Source organism: Crotalus tigris, unplaced genomic scaffold (assembly GCF_016545835.1).
Source record: "Crotalus tigris isolate CLP2741 ecotype Arizona unplaced genomic scaffold, ASM1654583v1 scf7180000018432.44079421565:4894166, whole genome shotgun sequence".
Taxonomy (NCBI): Eukaryota; Metazoa; Chordata; class Lepidosauria; order Squamata; family Viperidae; genus Crotalus; species Crotalus tigris.
In genome coordinates this window covers 1533681-1550345 of record NW_024096999.1, presented here as the reverse complement: position 1 = coordinate 1550345, position 16665 = coordinate 1533681, and the positions used below count along the sequence as shown (strand labels likewise).

At 43.6% G+C, this 16665-nt stretch overlaps 1 protein-coding gene across 7 annotated transcripts in view; it reads left to right on the top strand.

The window, feature by feature from the left end:
* Positions 1 to 16665, top strand: part of FTO (FTO alpha-ketoglutarate dependent dioxygenase) — a 211034-nt gene that overhangs the window by 50923 nt on the left and 143446 nt on the right. For all 7 annotated transcript variants that reach the window (XM_039352395.1, XM_039352394.1, XM_039352391.1 and 4 more), the window contains exons 4-7: positions 428 to 571; positions 5686 to 5765; positions 7295 to 7438; positions 14117 to 14236. In XM_039352395.1, coding sequence (XP_039208329.1) covers positions 428 to 571; positions 5686 to 5765; positions 7295 to 7438; positions 14117 to 14236 — 488 coding nt within the window. The remainder of the gene's footprint in view (positions 1 to 427; positions 572 to 5685; positions 5766 to 7294; positions 7439 to 14116; positions 14237 to 16665) is intronic.

Below are 16665 nucleotides of genomic sequence, written 5' to 3'. Positions count from 1 at the left end.
TTTTTTATATTTTTACTGTATTGTAACGTACTAACATAGCAACTTCCCCTGTTTCATGGAGAAATAAATATTGGGACATAAACAGGGTATTCTTAAGCTTTGCTCTATTATGGAGGAAAGTTCAGAAGTTAAGGCTGGAATCACACAGCTGGAATCTAATTTGTTGCACAAACAAATTAGCTTGTAAAAACTAGCCAACATTTGTGGCTTACTTAAAAAAGGAGTCAGCAAAATTGTAACTTGGTGCAATGTGCACATCCACCCAGTTGTAAAATGAAGTTGGGAGATGGGAGTCAAAGTTTATTCACTGACTTGGTATTCAGATTTCTTTTGTGAGGTTGTGGTTTCCTTGTTCTTTTAAAACTTCTACAGGGGAAAATTTGTTCTTGTATTTGAAGAGGTTTTTTTGTTTGTTTGTTTGTTTCAGAAGATGATGGTGGTGCCCTTGAAGAAAAATATGCAGCTGGCAGAGATCCAGATGTTTGGCATGTTGGCCTGAAAGTTGCTTGGGATATAGAGACACCAGGCTTAGCAGTTCCACTTCATCAGGGAGATTGTTACTTTATGCTTGGTAAGTTCAAACACAAAGTTGATGTTCTATTTTATTCTATTCTAGTCTAGTCTAGCCTATTCTATTCTCTATTCTATTTTATTCTATATTCTATTCCAGTGATGGTGAACCTTTTAGAGACTGAGTGCCCAAACTGCAGCCCAAAACCCACTTATTTATCGCCAGGTGCCAGGTGGGCGTGGCTCACTGGGTGGGCATGGCTGTGGTGGTCATGGCAGATTGGGTGGGTGTGGACCAGGTGGGCGTGATCACCTCGATGTTGCTCGTGGGGGGGACGCCTGTGGGGGCCGGGCAGGGTTGGGGGAGATCCAGGGGATCTCTGGCAGGTGGGGCAGTGGGCAGGAGGCTCGTCCTGCGGGGTGAGGCGAGGCAAGGCGAAGCAGGGCGGCGGTGCCATTGTCACAGGCAAGGTGAGGCCGGGGTGGCTGCTGCCTGACACCATTGGCCCCTGCACACAGAGGCCACCGAGCGCATGGGTGCTGGGATGCATCCGGCCATGTGAGACCTCGGCGAGTTAGTGGGCGGCTGGTTGAAGAGGGACGGTTGCCATCTTCGGGGCATGGCGCACATGCCCATGGAGAGGGCTCTGAGTGCCATAAGTTCGCCACCACTGTTCTATTCTATCATGATTCTATTCTATTCTATTCTATTCTATTCTATTCTATTCTATTCTATTCTATTCTATTCTACCCTAATCACTATTCTATTCTATTCTACTCTACTCTACTCTACTCTACTCTACTCTACTCTACTCCATTCCATCTCTATTCTATTCTATTCTATTCTATTCTATTCTATTCTATTCTATTCTATTCTATTCTATTCTATTCTATTCTATTCTATTCTATTCTATTCTTCTAATGATCTAAGGAGAAATTTCCTGACAGTGAGAACAATTAATCAGTAGAACAGCCTGCCTCCAGAAATCGTGGGTGTTCCATCACTGGAGGTGTTTAAGAAGAGTTTGGACAACAATTTGTCTGAAATGGTGTAGCTCTCCTGCTTGAGCAAGGGGTTGGACTAGAAGACCTCCAAGCTCCCGTCCATTATTCTGTTATTCCTGGGCCTTTCATGAAAAAACAGGGACTATGACCCAACTTTAATTATGGTCAAAAAGTGGGCATATTGTATATTCCAACCCTCCAGAGATAAATATTATTGCTACGCAGGGAATGGTTTATTGATGTTTAGCTTAGTGTTTTTGGCGAATCGACCAAGTGATGACTTGCAAACTGTGCTTTATGGTTTAGCAACCCACTGCGGTTAATCACACGATGGGCTTGCACAATATTTAAAGTTGTACTTAAATGATATTTCCTCCACTTCTAGAACAAGGAGAGTTTTTCTGTGGGTGAATGAGGGGATGGGATCATAGTTGGGAGAAAATAGCCGGAGTTTCCCCTAAGACCGTTAGCTGTGTTTTTGCCATAAATTATGACGCTAAGCAAAATGACTTTCACCAGAAAAAAATGTGCATTGCACAAATACACAGTATATTATGCATGCAAATTATAACTGCATTCTGCATCATAGCTTGGCCCCTTGAGGAACAATCCTGCTTAGATCATACAGTGTAACTTATCCCAGCAGTAGGTGTCCGTTGTTGCATAAGGCAGAATAATAATAACAACAACAACGTGGCAGTGCCTGGAGACAGCAGAATAGACGAGAAAGAACTGGAGAAGATAACAAAATACAAAGACCTACAAATAGAAATAGAAAGACTGTGGCAAAAGCAAGCAAGGATAGTACCAATAGTAATAGGCTCCTTGGGTGCAATCCCAAAACAACTGGAGCACCACTTGAACACCATCATTGGCATTGACAAATTCGCCATTAATCAATTGCAAAAGGCGGCCTTACTAGGAACTGCTTCCATCCTGCGACGATATCTGTAATACCAGCAAACATCCACATCTGTCTATCCCAGGTCCTTGGCAAGGACTCAATAGGTAGACCAAAATGCCAAATCCAGTCTGAACATCTAGCTGACTGTGCGATGATCAATAATAATCATAAGAATAAGAATAAGAATAAGAATAAGAAGAAGAAGAAGAAGAAGAAGAAGAAGAAGAAGAAGAAGAAGAAGAAGAAGAAGAAGAAGAAGAAGAAGAAGAAGAAGAAGAAGAAGAAGAAGAAGAAGAAGAATGGCTTTGGAAGAATATCTGAAGAACAATGATGAAGATGCACTGAAATTAGTATATCAGGAAGGCTTACTGACTACTGGAGAGACCAAACTGGCCTACAAGAAAGACCAATGAAGAACAGAATAGAGGCATGGGAAGACAAAGCACTACATGGCCAATATATGAAAAAAATAGCTGGGAAAGCAGATAATAATAAAACCTGGCAATGGCTAAGAGCAGGAAAATTGAAGAAAGAGACCGAGGGACTAATTCTGGCTGCACAAGACCAAGCCTTAAGGACAAATGCATACAAAGTCAAAATTGAGAAGACAGCAAAAGACAGTAAGTGCCGCCTTTGCAAAGAAGCTGAAGAAACAGTGGACCATTTGGTAAGCTGTTGCAAGAAGATTGCACAGACTGATTACAAGCAGCGGCATGACAAAGTAGCAACAATGGTGCATTGGAAGATCTGCAAAAAATATCATTTGCCTGTAAGCAAAAACTGGTGGGATCATAAAATAGAGAAAGTCATAGAAAATGATAAAATTTAACTGCTCTGGGACTTCAGAATTCAAACAGACAAGCACCTGCAACATAACACCCCAGACTTAACAATTGTCGATAAGAAAGACAAAAAAAGTCTGGCTAGTGGACATGGCAGTGCCTGGAGACAGCAGAATAGACGAGAAAGAACTGGAGAAGATAACAAAATACATCTGCCTATCCCAGGTCCTTGGCAAGGACTCAATAGGTAGACCAAAATGCCAAATCCAGTCTGAACATCTGGCTGACTGTGCGATGATCAATAATAATAATAATAATAATAATAATAATAATAATAATAATAGTAGTAGTAGTAGTAGTAGTAATAATAATAATAATAATAATAATAATAATAATAATAATAATGTTGGAAGGGGCCTTGGAAGCAAAATACATGTCGGGCCTGTTGAAGCTACAGCTGTTTCTTATAGATCAAAGGGTTGCTGGAAGGTTAGGGGCTTAAACACAGCTGGGGGATAAATTCAACCGGGCCTCCCTTTGGTGGGGAGTAAGATGGAGTAAATATCCTCAGAAGCCTGAGTGAGTTAGACTTCAAGGCACAGTCAAAACTTTCTTCCCCGTTAACCAGAAACGGGGAGCACCTTTGAGTGGAGTTGATGGGTGGTTAGAAAATTACAGGCTTAAACCGGGGAAACATCTTTGATACGGCTACCTTCCAGCGGGTTGACTTCGGAAACCTGACCCCACCTTTGAGCCTGCGTACCCCCTGCATCTATTTTTTTTTCAAGCAGCCCCCCCGCTCCCCCAAAATCTATTTATTGCCACTCAGAATTTGATCTTGTGAGATTTCTAAGCTTACAACGGTCTTGTTCCATTTTCCGTTGATTAATTACGCGAAGTTTCTCTCCTCCCCCCCCCCTTCCCCATGCTCAGTTCTCTTAAACGTGCCTCTTCTGGCAACTGTAGAATAATTTCTTATTTTAGGGGCTTTTAGGAGTATTGACTTTTTTTTTTTTTGCAATAAAGACGGGATAGTTTTGCAACAGTGTTGGGTGATTCTCGACGTGAGACGTTGGCTAAGGTTTGACCCACGTGGTGACTTTCCTTGCCACCGTTGTTACTGCAAGGGAATCACTGCAGTTGTTAATAGTTGTTAGATAGTCTTCGACTTACGAACACAATTGAGCCCAATTATTGCTAAGTGAGACAGTTGTTAGGTGTAATTTTGGTCCATCTGATGACCTTTCTTGCTGAAGTTGTTAAGTGAATCCCTGCCATTGTTAAGTTAGTAACAGGGTTGTTGAGTGAATCTGGCATCCCCCCCATTGACTTTGCTTGTCAGAAGGTCATAAAAGGGGATCTCGTGACCCTCCCGGGATGCTGTGACTGTCATAAATATGAGTCAGTTGCCAAGTGTCTGAATTTTGATCACGTGACCATGGAAGACGCTGCAACGGTCGTAAGTGTGAAAAACGGTTCTAAGTCCCCTTTTTCAGTGCTGTTGTAACATTGAACGGTCACTAAATTAACTGTTGTAGCTTGAGGACTAGCTGAATTCCCAGAAACAGCCTTTACCATGGAATGGAATGGAATATAGAATGGAATGAATTATATAGAATGGAATAGAATACAGAATGGAATGGAATGGAATGGAATGGAATGGAATAGAATAGAATAGAATAGAATAGAATAGAATAGAATAGAATAGAATAGAATAGAACAGAATTAGAATTAGAATTAGAATAGAATTAGAAATAAGAATAAAATAGAATAGAATAATAATAGAATAGAATTAGAAATAATAGAATAGAATTAGAAATAAGAATAGAATAGAATAGAATAGAATAGAATATAGAATAGAATAGAATAGAGATGGAATAGAATAGAATAGAATAGAATAGAATAGAATAGAATAGAATAGAATAGAATAGAATAGAATAGAATAGAACAGAATTAGAAATAATAGAATAGAATTAGAAATAAGAATAAAATAGAATAGAATAATAATAGAATAGAATTAGAAATAATAGAATAGAATTATAAATAAGAATAGAATAGAATAGAATAGAATAGAATAGAATAGAATAGAATAGAATAGAATAGAATAGAATAGAATAGAATAGAATAGAGGTCTTCTAGTCCAGCCCCCTGTTCAAGCAGGCGAGCCTATACCATCTCAGACAAGTATCTTTCTAGCCACTTCTTAAAAACCTCCAGTGATGGAGACACCCACGATTTCTGGTGGCAAGCTGTTCCACTGGTTAATTGTCCTCACTGTCAGGAAGTTTTTCCTTAATTCACCTTTGGTCAATGGTGATCAGGTGACCACAGGATCCTCAACTTTCATAAATAGCACCTGAATTTTGATCAGGTGACTGTGGGGAGGCTGCCACAGTCATAAGTGCGAGGATCCCTTGTCTTCTAATTTCCTTAAGTTCTCTTCAGGGGTGAATACTTACATGTACTTCTATGGTCTTTTCCTAGATGACCTGAATACGACTCACCAGCATTGTGTGCTGGCTGGCCGGCAGTCAAGATTCAGCTCCACACACCGAGTGGCAGAAGTGAGTAACAAAACTGTGGGAGCGGCTATCGAGGGCTGAGAACTTGGACACAGCAACTAAAGATAATCCTAAAAAGTGCAAGGACAAATTCACCCTGTTCTTTGCAGCAATGCATAAGAAAGCTATTGTCCTTTCCTGATTTTTTTTTTTAATTTGCTTTTTAACTCCCTCCTACAGTCTGAGTTGCTGAGATCTTTTTTGATACAGGGAAGTCCCCTATTTATGACCAGAATTGGCACTAGAATTTCCATGGCTAAGCAAGGCATGTGCCTGGTTTTATGTCCTTTCTGCCACAGTCATTTGAATCACCATAGTTAAGGGAATCAAACGGTTGTTAAATGAGCCATTGCGGTTAATCAAGCAGTTGTTAAGCGGATCTAACTTCCCCCATTAATGTGGCTTGTCGGACGTTAAGTGAGGAGGTCACAAATGATATTCGTATGACCTGGGATGCCACAACCGTCGCATATTCAGGTAGTGCTCAACTTAACGAGCACAGCTGAGCCCAAAGTTTCTGTTGTTAAGTGAGACATTTGTTAAGGGAGTTTTGCCCCCATTTTACAACCATTCTTGCCTCAGTTGTTAAGGGAATCACTGCAGCTGATAAGTTAGTAACCTGGTAGTTAAGTGAAACATGATTCAAGTGTGTTGTTTAAGAAAACACAACACATACAAACAAGTCTAGTAGGTATAGAAGAACAGGCAGAGCTGGAGGCTGGAGTTAAATGAGTCATTAGCCTTGAGTCATTACATGGCCACAAATGATCGAAGTCCAACCCCTCTTGAATTAGGTTGACCCTTATCTAGAGCTAATATTGAATTTTAGTTGACTAGACTCTTGTGCATAGGCTGGAGCAATAAATCTTAATTGCAACTTAAGGTAGGGTCCTAATTCTTTGCCCTTGACCTTAGAACAGTGGTTCTCCACCTGTGGGTCGGGACCCCATTTGGGGTCAAACGACCATTTCACGGGGGTCGCCAAACAACGCAGTCCGCCATTTTTCCCCCCTTTTCCTTAGCTGTGCTACTCCCTTTTATTCTATTGGCTTTTGAAAGCCAATAGAATAGACTCTCTTGAATAGAGTCTAATTCTATTGGCTTTCAAAAGCCAATAGGAATTGTCCAGGCTGTCTCTGCCCTGCTGAGCCCGCCAAAAGTCCCATTCTGCAAACGGTGCTGCACCAGTTGAGTAATCCTCAACTTACGACCGGTTGAGTAGTCCTTGACTTACGACCAGTTGGGGGTCGCAGCATTAAAAAGGTTGAGAACCACTGCCTTAGAAGAACCAATAGTTCAAATACCCTCTGAATTCCTGGATAGGACTTGTACCGATGTGGACTTAGTTTACAGTGGTTTGTTGAGCAGCCCTTCGTGAGTTGTAAGTGATGGTTCAGAGATCTCAGGGACAAGGTTCACCTCAACCACTAAATTACAACAGGATTTACTTGGCTTTGGCTTTCTGTTGTGGTAAAATCCCAGTCTTTTTTTTCCACACTAACTTTCTTTCTCTTGTTCGTCAATCCCAACAGTGCTCAGCAGGGACCCTGCCATACATTCTGGACAAGTGCAAGGCAGCGCTGGAGAATTTGAGCACCGATCTTAATTTGAAGGGCCCATCCCTGAAATCATTGGAGATCGGAGATATAACACGGGTGGAAAAAACTCACAATGAGGTAAGAAGAGGGAAGGGGTGGCAATTCTGCAGCTGCTAGAAAAGCACAGGAATTGTTCCTTTCTCTCAGCCTTGTTTTAGGTCTCCTCGCAAGCATTTAGCATCCAGAAGGGCAAGGCCTCAGGGTGCTGCTATAGGTTAACAGACGAATTATAGCACATCTATCGGTAGAACAGAAGATTTTTTACAACATTCTTAACGTAACTGCATCCCCAGAAGTATTTCAGGGTATTTTCTTGGTTCTTTTTCTTGTGACCCCAAAATACAGAAAGAAGGAAGGAAGGAAGGAAGGAAGGAAGGAAGGAAGGAAGGAAGGAAGGGGAGGGGGGAAGCAAGGGAGGGAGGGCAAAAGGAAGGATGAAGGAAAAGGAAAGAAGGAAGGAGTACAGGGAAGAATGATAAAGGGAAGGGAGGGAGGAAATGAAGGAAGGGAGGGAGGGCAAAAAGGAGAATGAAGGGAAGGAATAAGGGAGGGAGGGAGGGAAGGAGGGAGGGAGGGAGGGGGGAAGCAAGGGAGGGAGGGCAAAAGGAAGGATGGAAAAGGAAAAAAGGAAGGGAGGAGTACAGGGAGGAAGGAAGGAATAAGGAAGGAAGGGAAGGAAGGAAGGAAGGAAGGAAGGAAGGAAGGAAGGAAGGAAGGAAGGAAGGAAGGAAGGAAGGAAGGAAGGAAGGAAGATCGATCTTCAGTGACCTCCTCCAGCTTCAGATCTTCTCCAGCTACCTTAGGGCGACACCCTGCAGCACCCTGAACTCTGAGTATTCTGGAAGTTATATCCTCACACATCTGGATGGCGCAGAATTTGAGGAAGCTGCTCTGGAGGCTTTGATCTCTAAGCCTAGTTTCATCAAAGAGGCAGTATAAATCACCATCAGCTGCCCACCTGGCTTTAGTTGACTGGGAAATGTGAAGTAGGACTGGATTCTTGGCAAAAAGGATGAATCTGAGAACAGATTGTCAGGCCCAGGATGTGAAGGTTTTTTTAGAGTGTACAAATTACTTTATGGAGGTAGTTTGGCTGTTGGCTGATCCAGAGAGCCTTGGATTTCAGCTTTTGGTTATTAAAAAGAAAAGAAAGAACAGCCCCTGATTATCTTTCAGGTAAATGTGCTTCTGTGATTCACTCCCACAGTGACCCGTGGCCTAAAACTCTGTCTCTCTAGAGGACTTTCCAAATGAATAAAAGCTTCATCATTAGAATCTGTGGGTAGCCTTTTCTCTTTCTGGCTCTTTCTTGATCTGGTGCCTTCTTCAATGTATTGACTGAGGACGAGTGGAGCTGCAGTCTATCACTGGCCCACTTGATTGAGGAAAGCTGTAGTAGTTATTGCTGGTTGCTTATAAAACCAGGAAATTGTGATCCTCTGCACTACTCAACTGAGCAGTGAAAAGAGGATTGATACTTTTCTGTATCTCTCCCACAGCCACAGTGTTCCTATTCCCCCACTCCCATCAACACTGACAGGGCAAACTACTTGTATATAAATCGAGAGCAAACCCCACTCCCTTCTAACACTGATGATGTTACCTAGTAGGGTCATGAAATGTCTGCAAAGAAACAACCAAGCTCAGAGAGCATGAAGGACCTCCCCCCTCCTCCACAAATCCCAATTCCCTTCTAGCACTGATGATGTTACTTAGTTGGGTAATGAAATGTCTGCGAGGAAACAACCAAACTCAAAGAGCACCAAGGACCCCACAGTCTTCCTCCTTCCCCCCCCCCTGCCACAAACCCCAATTCCCTTCTAGCACTGATGATGTTATTTAGTTGGATAATAAAATGTGCTAGAAAACAAAGTGGGTGGTGGGCTTGGGAAACTAGATGCAAAATTTCTAGGGGAAAAGCATAAAATGAACGACTTTTTTTTGGTTAGGGTTAATTCCTGGGATATATTTTTGTTCCTTTTTTTCCCCCATGGAAATCAAGACCAATAATAACAATAGCCCTTATATACCGCTTTACAGCCCTCTCTAAGCGGTTTACAGAGTCAGTCTATTGCCCCCTCCCAACAATCTGAGTCCTCATTTTACCGACTTCGGAAGGATGGAAAGCTGAGTCAACTTTAAGCCAGTCAGGATCGAACTGCTGGCGTGAGCAGTAAGTTAGCCTGCAGTACTGCATCCTAACCACTGCTCCACCACGGCTCATAATGTGTTTAAATAGTGTGCTTATGGTTGGAAATTACATAATAAGCATCATCAGGCTTTCATTGGAGAGCTGGGAGGGGGGAAGCTTGCAACCAACTCACCGTGTCTTCACCTAAGGCTACTTGAAGGACAGTGTACAGGACGCATGTTGGGCAACTGAACTACTTCCACATGACTTGCCTTCGTAGAATTCTGAGGATCCGGTGGCAGGATAAGATACCAGACACAGATGTCCTCTCCAGAGCAGGCCTACCATCAGTTTACACTCTGTTGATGAAAGCCCAGATGCACTGGGCAGGCCATGTTGTAAGGATGCCAAATCATCGCATCCCTAAACAGCTCTTCTATGGTGAGCTGTCTCAAGGAAAGCGATCGCACGGGGGACAAAAGAAGCGATACAAAGACACGTTGAAAGCTTCTCTAAAGTCCCTGGATATTAACACCATCTCTTGGGAACTTCTGGCGCATGATCGACCGACATGGCGCACCTTGGTGTACCAGGGTTGCCAGACATATGAACACAGAAGGACAATCTTGGCACAAGAGAAGCGAGCACTCCGCAAAGCCAGAGCTGCAAATGCTGAAGTAACATTTCTTTGTTCATTTACATTTCTTTGTTCAGTATGAGGCAGAACATTCCGTGCTAGCATTGGCCTTATTAGCCACCTAAGGACACATCGTTGATGGCCCATAACCCACAAGATGTCAAGGTCTTCATCGAAATCGATGGACGAACAACACCTGAAGGTGTTCACACCTTCAGGTGTGGTGGCTCTACTTTTAGGCAGGTAGATGCTGGAATGATGTGCTCACCACACCAACTCCCTTACGCTAATCTTAGAAGACGCTGTCTCATCGAAAGTCTGGAGGCAAAGTTCAACCACCAGCTTATTTGCATCCTGCACGCAAAATAGAACACGTTGCTTGTTCACTGAGATTGACTTGGAACCTGGATTCTGAAATCAACACAGGCTGCCAAGGTGTTCCGAGCGCCAACAGTTAGGCTGCCGCTGCCAAGCACATCTGTGTCTAAGGCTAAAGTGTGTTTCCTGCGCATTGCAACTCAGCCGGTGGTCCTGCTGGCCTCAAAGAGAGGAAGCACACAGATCACTACCTAGGGTGGCATTTAATAAGCCAAGGGCCTTTAAATAATTAACTGAGGACCAACACCACCCTTGGCTCACCAAATGTCAGCCAAACAGCTCCGTGGCCTTTCTCCTGTGCCTTATTGACCGTCGCTCTTAAAGCGCGCCTTTCATAACGGCTTAAAGGGCGAACGGAGAGGGGTGGGTGTGACACGGAGGTAGAATCAGTGCTGCAAGCAGTGGAAGATCAAGAACAAAAAAAAAAAAGTTGTGTGTGTTTGTACATCGTTCTGCTTTGACAGCGTATGCTGCGATGGCTGCCGTTTTTGCCTTAAATGGATTTTTTTTTCATTGCAACAATTAAAAAAAAAAAATTAGCACACACTCTGGAAACTATTAAGGAGGAGCTGTCTTCGCCCACTTTCTCTTACACAAACTATCTAAAACTTGCTCCTGCTCTGGAGTTCAGCCCCTCCCTCCTTGGATTCTGGACCACCTTCCCTCACATTAAGGAGAGAAAACTAGTTTGATGTAGTAGTTCAGGCATCAGGGTAGAAACCAGGAGACTGAATTCTAGTTCTCCTTTAGGTGCAAAATCTGCTGGGTGACCTTGGGCCAGTCCCTATCCCAGTGGTGACGAACCTGTGGCACGCGTGCCAGAGGCAGCACTCAGAGCCCTCTCTGTGGGCACATGCGCCATGCCCCAGAGATGGCAACCATCCCTTTTCAACCAGCTGCCTGCTAACTCGGCGAGGTCCCACATGGACGGATGCATCCCAGCACCCGTGTGCTCGCTGGCCTCTGTGTGCAGGGGCCGATGGTGTCAGGCAGCAGCCGTCCTGGCCCCTGCCTCGCCTTGCCCTGTGACAATGGCACCCCCGCCCTGCCTCGCCTTGCCTCGCCTCACCCTGCAGGACGAGCCTCCTGCCCACTGCCCCACCTGCCAGAGACCCCCTGGATCTCCCCCAACCCTGCCCAATCCCCACAGGCATCCCTCCCCATGAGCAACATCAAGGTGACCATGCCCACCTTGGCCACACCCACCCAATCTGCCATGACCACCACAGCCATGCCCATCTAGTAAGCCATGCCCACCTGGCACCTGGCGATAAATAAGTGGGTTTTGGGTTGCAGTTTGGGCACTCAGTCTCTAAAAGTTCGCCATCACTGGAATAGAATGTAGAATAGAATAGAATAGAATAGAATAGAATAGAATAGAATAGAATAGAATAGAATAGAATAGAATAGAATAGAATAGAATAGAATAGAATAATTATAGAACAGAATAGAACAGAATAGAATAGAATAGAATAGAATAGAATGCAGAATAGAAATAAGAATAGAATAGAATAGAATAGAATAGAATGCAGAATAGAAATAAGAATAGAATAGAATAGAATGTAGAATAGAAATAGAATAGAATAGAATAGAATAGAATAGAATAGAATAGAATAGAATAGAATAGAATAGAATAGAATAGAATAGAATAGAATTGCAGTTTGGGCACTCGGTCTCTAAAAGGTTCTCCATCCCTGCCCTATCCCTTAGCTCCAAGAAGGAGGCAATGGCCAAACGCTTCTGAATTCTTGCCAATAAAACTGCAGGGACTTGTCTTGAAAACCCCCTAAAAACTGTGGAGATCCACCTCTCATCTCCCTCCTCTATCATCCCTTAGGGGGGAAAAAAGGAGAAATGCCTTTAACTATGTCCTTAAAAGTAAAACAGCACCTTTAGAAACTGAAGGTTAAATAAACTGTAGCTGAACTGTGTCCTAGAGGGACACGCATTCTTAACTTTGTAGAATAAGTTAAACTATTTATGTAACCTTTCTTTGAAATGCTCACATCCACTTCTGTTAACCGGTGTCCACTAATCCTGTCCATGTATTTTACAAACAGGGTTTCCTTCTACTTGCTTTTTCTTCTAAATTTTTGCATCTAGAGCCTCTTCCCCCCCCCCTCTTTGTTTAAACAAAGTCTGTTGAAAGCTGTTACAACTCATCCAACAGGTATTTAGCAACCGTCAACTTAAAATCCCTTCTGTTTTGCCTAAAGGAGGAGGAAGCCATAGTGTGGGGTGCGAAAATATTCCCAGGTGAAAAGTTAATTGTAGAAAGAGAACTTGTTGCTTCATCTCCAAGTTTCTCTTTGTTCGGGGCCCATCACAACGCAAGCTAGGATAAACAGAACATAGTTCTTTGTGGTCACAGGTGAAGGCTGAAATGGAATTTAAGCGTCTTTGGGTGTACAAACACGTAGATTGTAGCAGAGATAAATAGGCAGTTCCAGTTGACCAGAATTGCCAATCGTTGGAACATTTCTTTAAAAAAAAAAAATCTAGAAGAAAGAAAGAACATCAAGAACTGAGACTTACAAAGAAAAAGGAACGATGTTTGCTAATGAAATGTTAAATGTTGTACGATTGGGTTCACGCTGTGCTCTTGGCAACGTAAAATATTGAACTTGGTTGTTTTCAAACCGTCTTGGGAATTTTTAACCTGTTGTATCACTGTAAAGTAGAGAAAGCCGGTTTGGTTTAGTAGTTAAGGCAGCGGGCTAGTAAGCAGGAGATCGTGAGTTCTGGTCCCGCTTTAGCCATGAAAGCCAGCTGGGTGATCTTGGGCCAATCACCAGCAGACTGAGAGTTCTAGTCCCACCTTAGCCATGAAAGCCAGCTAGGTGATTTGGGGCCAATCACCAGGTGATTGAGAGTTCTAGTCCCGCCTTAGTCATGAAAGCCATCTTGGTGACTTTGGACCAATCACCAAGAGACGGAGGGTTCTAGTCCCGCGTTAGTCATGAAAGCCAGCTAAGTGATTTGGACCAATCACCAGGAGACTGTGAGTTCTACTCCTACCTTAGTCATGAAAGCCAGCTGGGTGATCTTGGGCCAATCACCACCAGACTGAGAGTTCTAGTCCCACCCTAGCCATGAAAGCCAGCTAGGTGACTTTGGGCCAATCACCAGGTGATTGAGAGTTCTAGTCCTGCCTTAGTCATGAAAGCCATCTAGGTGACTTTGGGCCAATCACTAAGAGACAGAGAGTTCTAGTCCCGCCTTAGTCATGAAAGCCAACTGGGTGACTGTGGGCCAATCACCAGTCAATTCTGAAGAAGCTTCTTGGATGGGAAGCGAAACGTTTTCAGAGAAAAATCCAAGAAGGGCCAGTTGCCTTTTGGAAAAGCACCTTTGGGACACTTGGAGAAATAGCTCAGCAAAGTTCAGACTGATCAATATTTGGGGGTGGACAGTAGTCAGTTTTATGGGGAAGTTAAAGGGGGCAAAAAAAAAAAAAAGATCCATTAGAAAGCTATGCAAACCATTTTCTTACACTTCTTAAAGAGGTGTCCACATCATTACCACGACCTGAACTCGATTGAAAAGGAGACTGTAATAAACCACGTTGTCAATCTCTGTTGAAAAAAGATGTCTTTTTTAAAAAAAACAGGTGGAATTTGAATGGCTGCGGCAGTTCTGGTTCCAGGGGAAACGGTACAGAAGGTGTACTGACTGGTGGGACAAGCCCATGGCAGACCTGGAAGAACTTTGGAGACAAATGGAGCTCGTGGTATGTTCTTCTCAAGGCCTTCTTAGGCTCTTAGGACTTATCTTTACCGTTGCTTCCAAATGATTAAGTGGCAGGGATGAGCCACCTCGAACCACGTGGCCTCCAATCAGGCCTAAAGCTCAGCCTTGAAATTCAGCGGCCCATAAGCTAATTCTCCCATTTTTTGCCCTTTAGAATAAGAGGGGAAATAGTCAACTGAAGCTTCTTTGAAAGAACCATTGCAGTGAGACAAAACCACTAACCCAGCCTCTCACAGGCTGAATTCCACCATTAACCCGTCTCCATGCCAATGGTTTATTCTGGGTTGTTTTTTTTTTTTTAAAAAAAAGTTCTGACTCGGATAATAACAAAATCATCTGTTCCTTTGGTACTGTATCAAAGAATTAGGAAGGTACCTTATTTGAAAAGTCATAAGGGAGGCCCTTGACTCTGGCCTGGGAGGACATCCTGAATGACTTGCTGGGTTAGAAGGACCTCTGCCACATCTCCATGGGGAGGCTGAATTGACCCCATGAAAAATACGCTACACCGATGATCTGATTTCATTGGAGGCCATCTTTGGCCTCTCTGGGGAGTTGAAAGAGACTTTAGAGAGCATCTCGTCCAACCAGAAGTTGTGGGTGCTCCATCATGGAGGTTTTTAAGGAGAGACTGGACAACCCTTTGTCTGAAATGGTATAGGGTTTCTTGCCTGAGCAGGGGGTTGGACTAGATAGCCTCCAAGGTCCCTTCCCACTCTGTTATTCTATTCTATTCTGTTCCGTTCCGTTCCATTCTGTTCTATTCTGTTCTATTATGCTTCTACTGTTTTCTTCTCTTCTCTTCTCTTCTCTTCTCCTCTCCTCTCCTCTCCTCTCCTCTCCTCTCCTCTTCCCTTCCCTTCCCTTCCATTCTATTCTATTCTCTTCTGTTATGCTTCTACTCTATTCCTCTTCTCTTCTCTTCTCTTCTCTTCTCTTCTCTTCTCTTCTCTTCTCTTCTCTTCTCTTCTCTTCTCTTCTCTTCTCTTCCCTTCCCTTCCCTTCTCTTCCCTTCCCTTCCATTCCATTCCCTTCCATTCCATTCTGTATTCTATCATTATTCTATTCCATCCTATAGCTTAACTTCCTGTGAAATTTGAAACTTAGGATGGGTAAACCTCTTTCTCTCTACCTCGAGTTGTCATTGCCAGAATGGCCCCAATCCTAAGAAGAGCAACTACAGAAGGCATCGTTCACAAGCTTGTCCCTTTCTGCAGCCCACTTGAGACCCCATCCATTCATGCCACGTTGGGTTCAGTGGAATGCGATTCTGGAAGGCAGCTGCCTCCCAGTGTCCATCAATCATGCCCACGCCTGTCCTGATCCCAGTTTCTCATTTACAAGCGGTTGCACCGTCCCATGGTCCCGTGATCGACTGGTGATCTTCTCAGTTGGTTTCCCACCAGCAACGTCAAACAGGGAAGCCAGATTTGCTTAAAGATCACGCAGTTCATTGAACAGCCTTGCGATTCACTTAATGATGACCGTGGCAAAAGTTGGAAAATCAAGTCTGGTCACATGAGGACTTGTTTAACAACTGCGTCGTTTAGCGACTATCTGTACCTAGATTCTACTTCGGGTAGAAGGGCCCCTGTGTGTATTGTCAATTTTTGCCCTCTGCTCCCTCCTAAAGATCTTTGAGAGCACCTGGGCAGTGCAGAGAACAAATTTTTCAGAGAGGGAGCTGTCAAAAAGTTCAGACAACACTTTTCCAAGAGTTCTGCCCCCCCCCCTCTTTCTTTCTCTCTCTTTCTTTCTCTCTCTTTTTTTTCTCTCTCTCTTCCCCTTCTCTCTCCTCTCTCTCTTTCTCTCTCTCTCTTTCTCTTTCCCCTCTCCTTTCTTTTTCTTTTTCTCTCTTTCCCCTTCTCTCCCCCCTCTCTCTGTTTCTCTCCTCTCTCTCTCTTTCCCCTCCTTCCTTTCTCTCTCTTTCTTTTTCTCTCTCTTTCCCCCTCTCTCTCCTTTCTCTCTCTCTTTCTTTTTCTCTCTTCCCCCTCTCTTTCTCTCTCTCTCTCTGTTTCTCCCCTCTGTTCCCTCTCCCTCCTCTTTCTCTTTCTCTCTCTTCTGTTTCCCGTCTCTCTTTCTCTCTCTTTCTTTCTCTCTTTCCCCTCTTTCCTTTTTCTCTCTCTCCTTTCTCTCTCTCTTTCTTTCTCTCTCTCTTCCCTCTCTCTCTTTCCCCCCTCTCTCTCTTTCTCTCTCTTCTGTTTCCCGTCTCTCTTTCTCTCTCTTTCTTTCTCTCTTTCCCCTCTTTCCTTTTTCTCTCTCTCCTTTCTCTCTCTCTTTCTTTCTCTCTCTCTTCCCTCTCTCTCTTTCCCCCCTCTCTCTCTTTCTCTCTCTTCTGTTTCCCGTCTCTCTTTTTCTCTCTTTCTTTCTCTCTTTCCCCTCTTTCCTTTTTCTCTCTCTCCTTTCTCT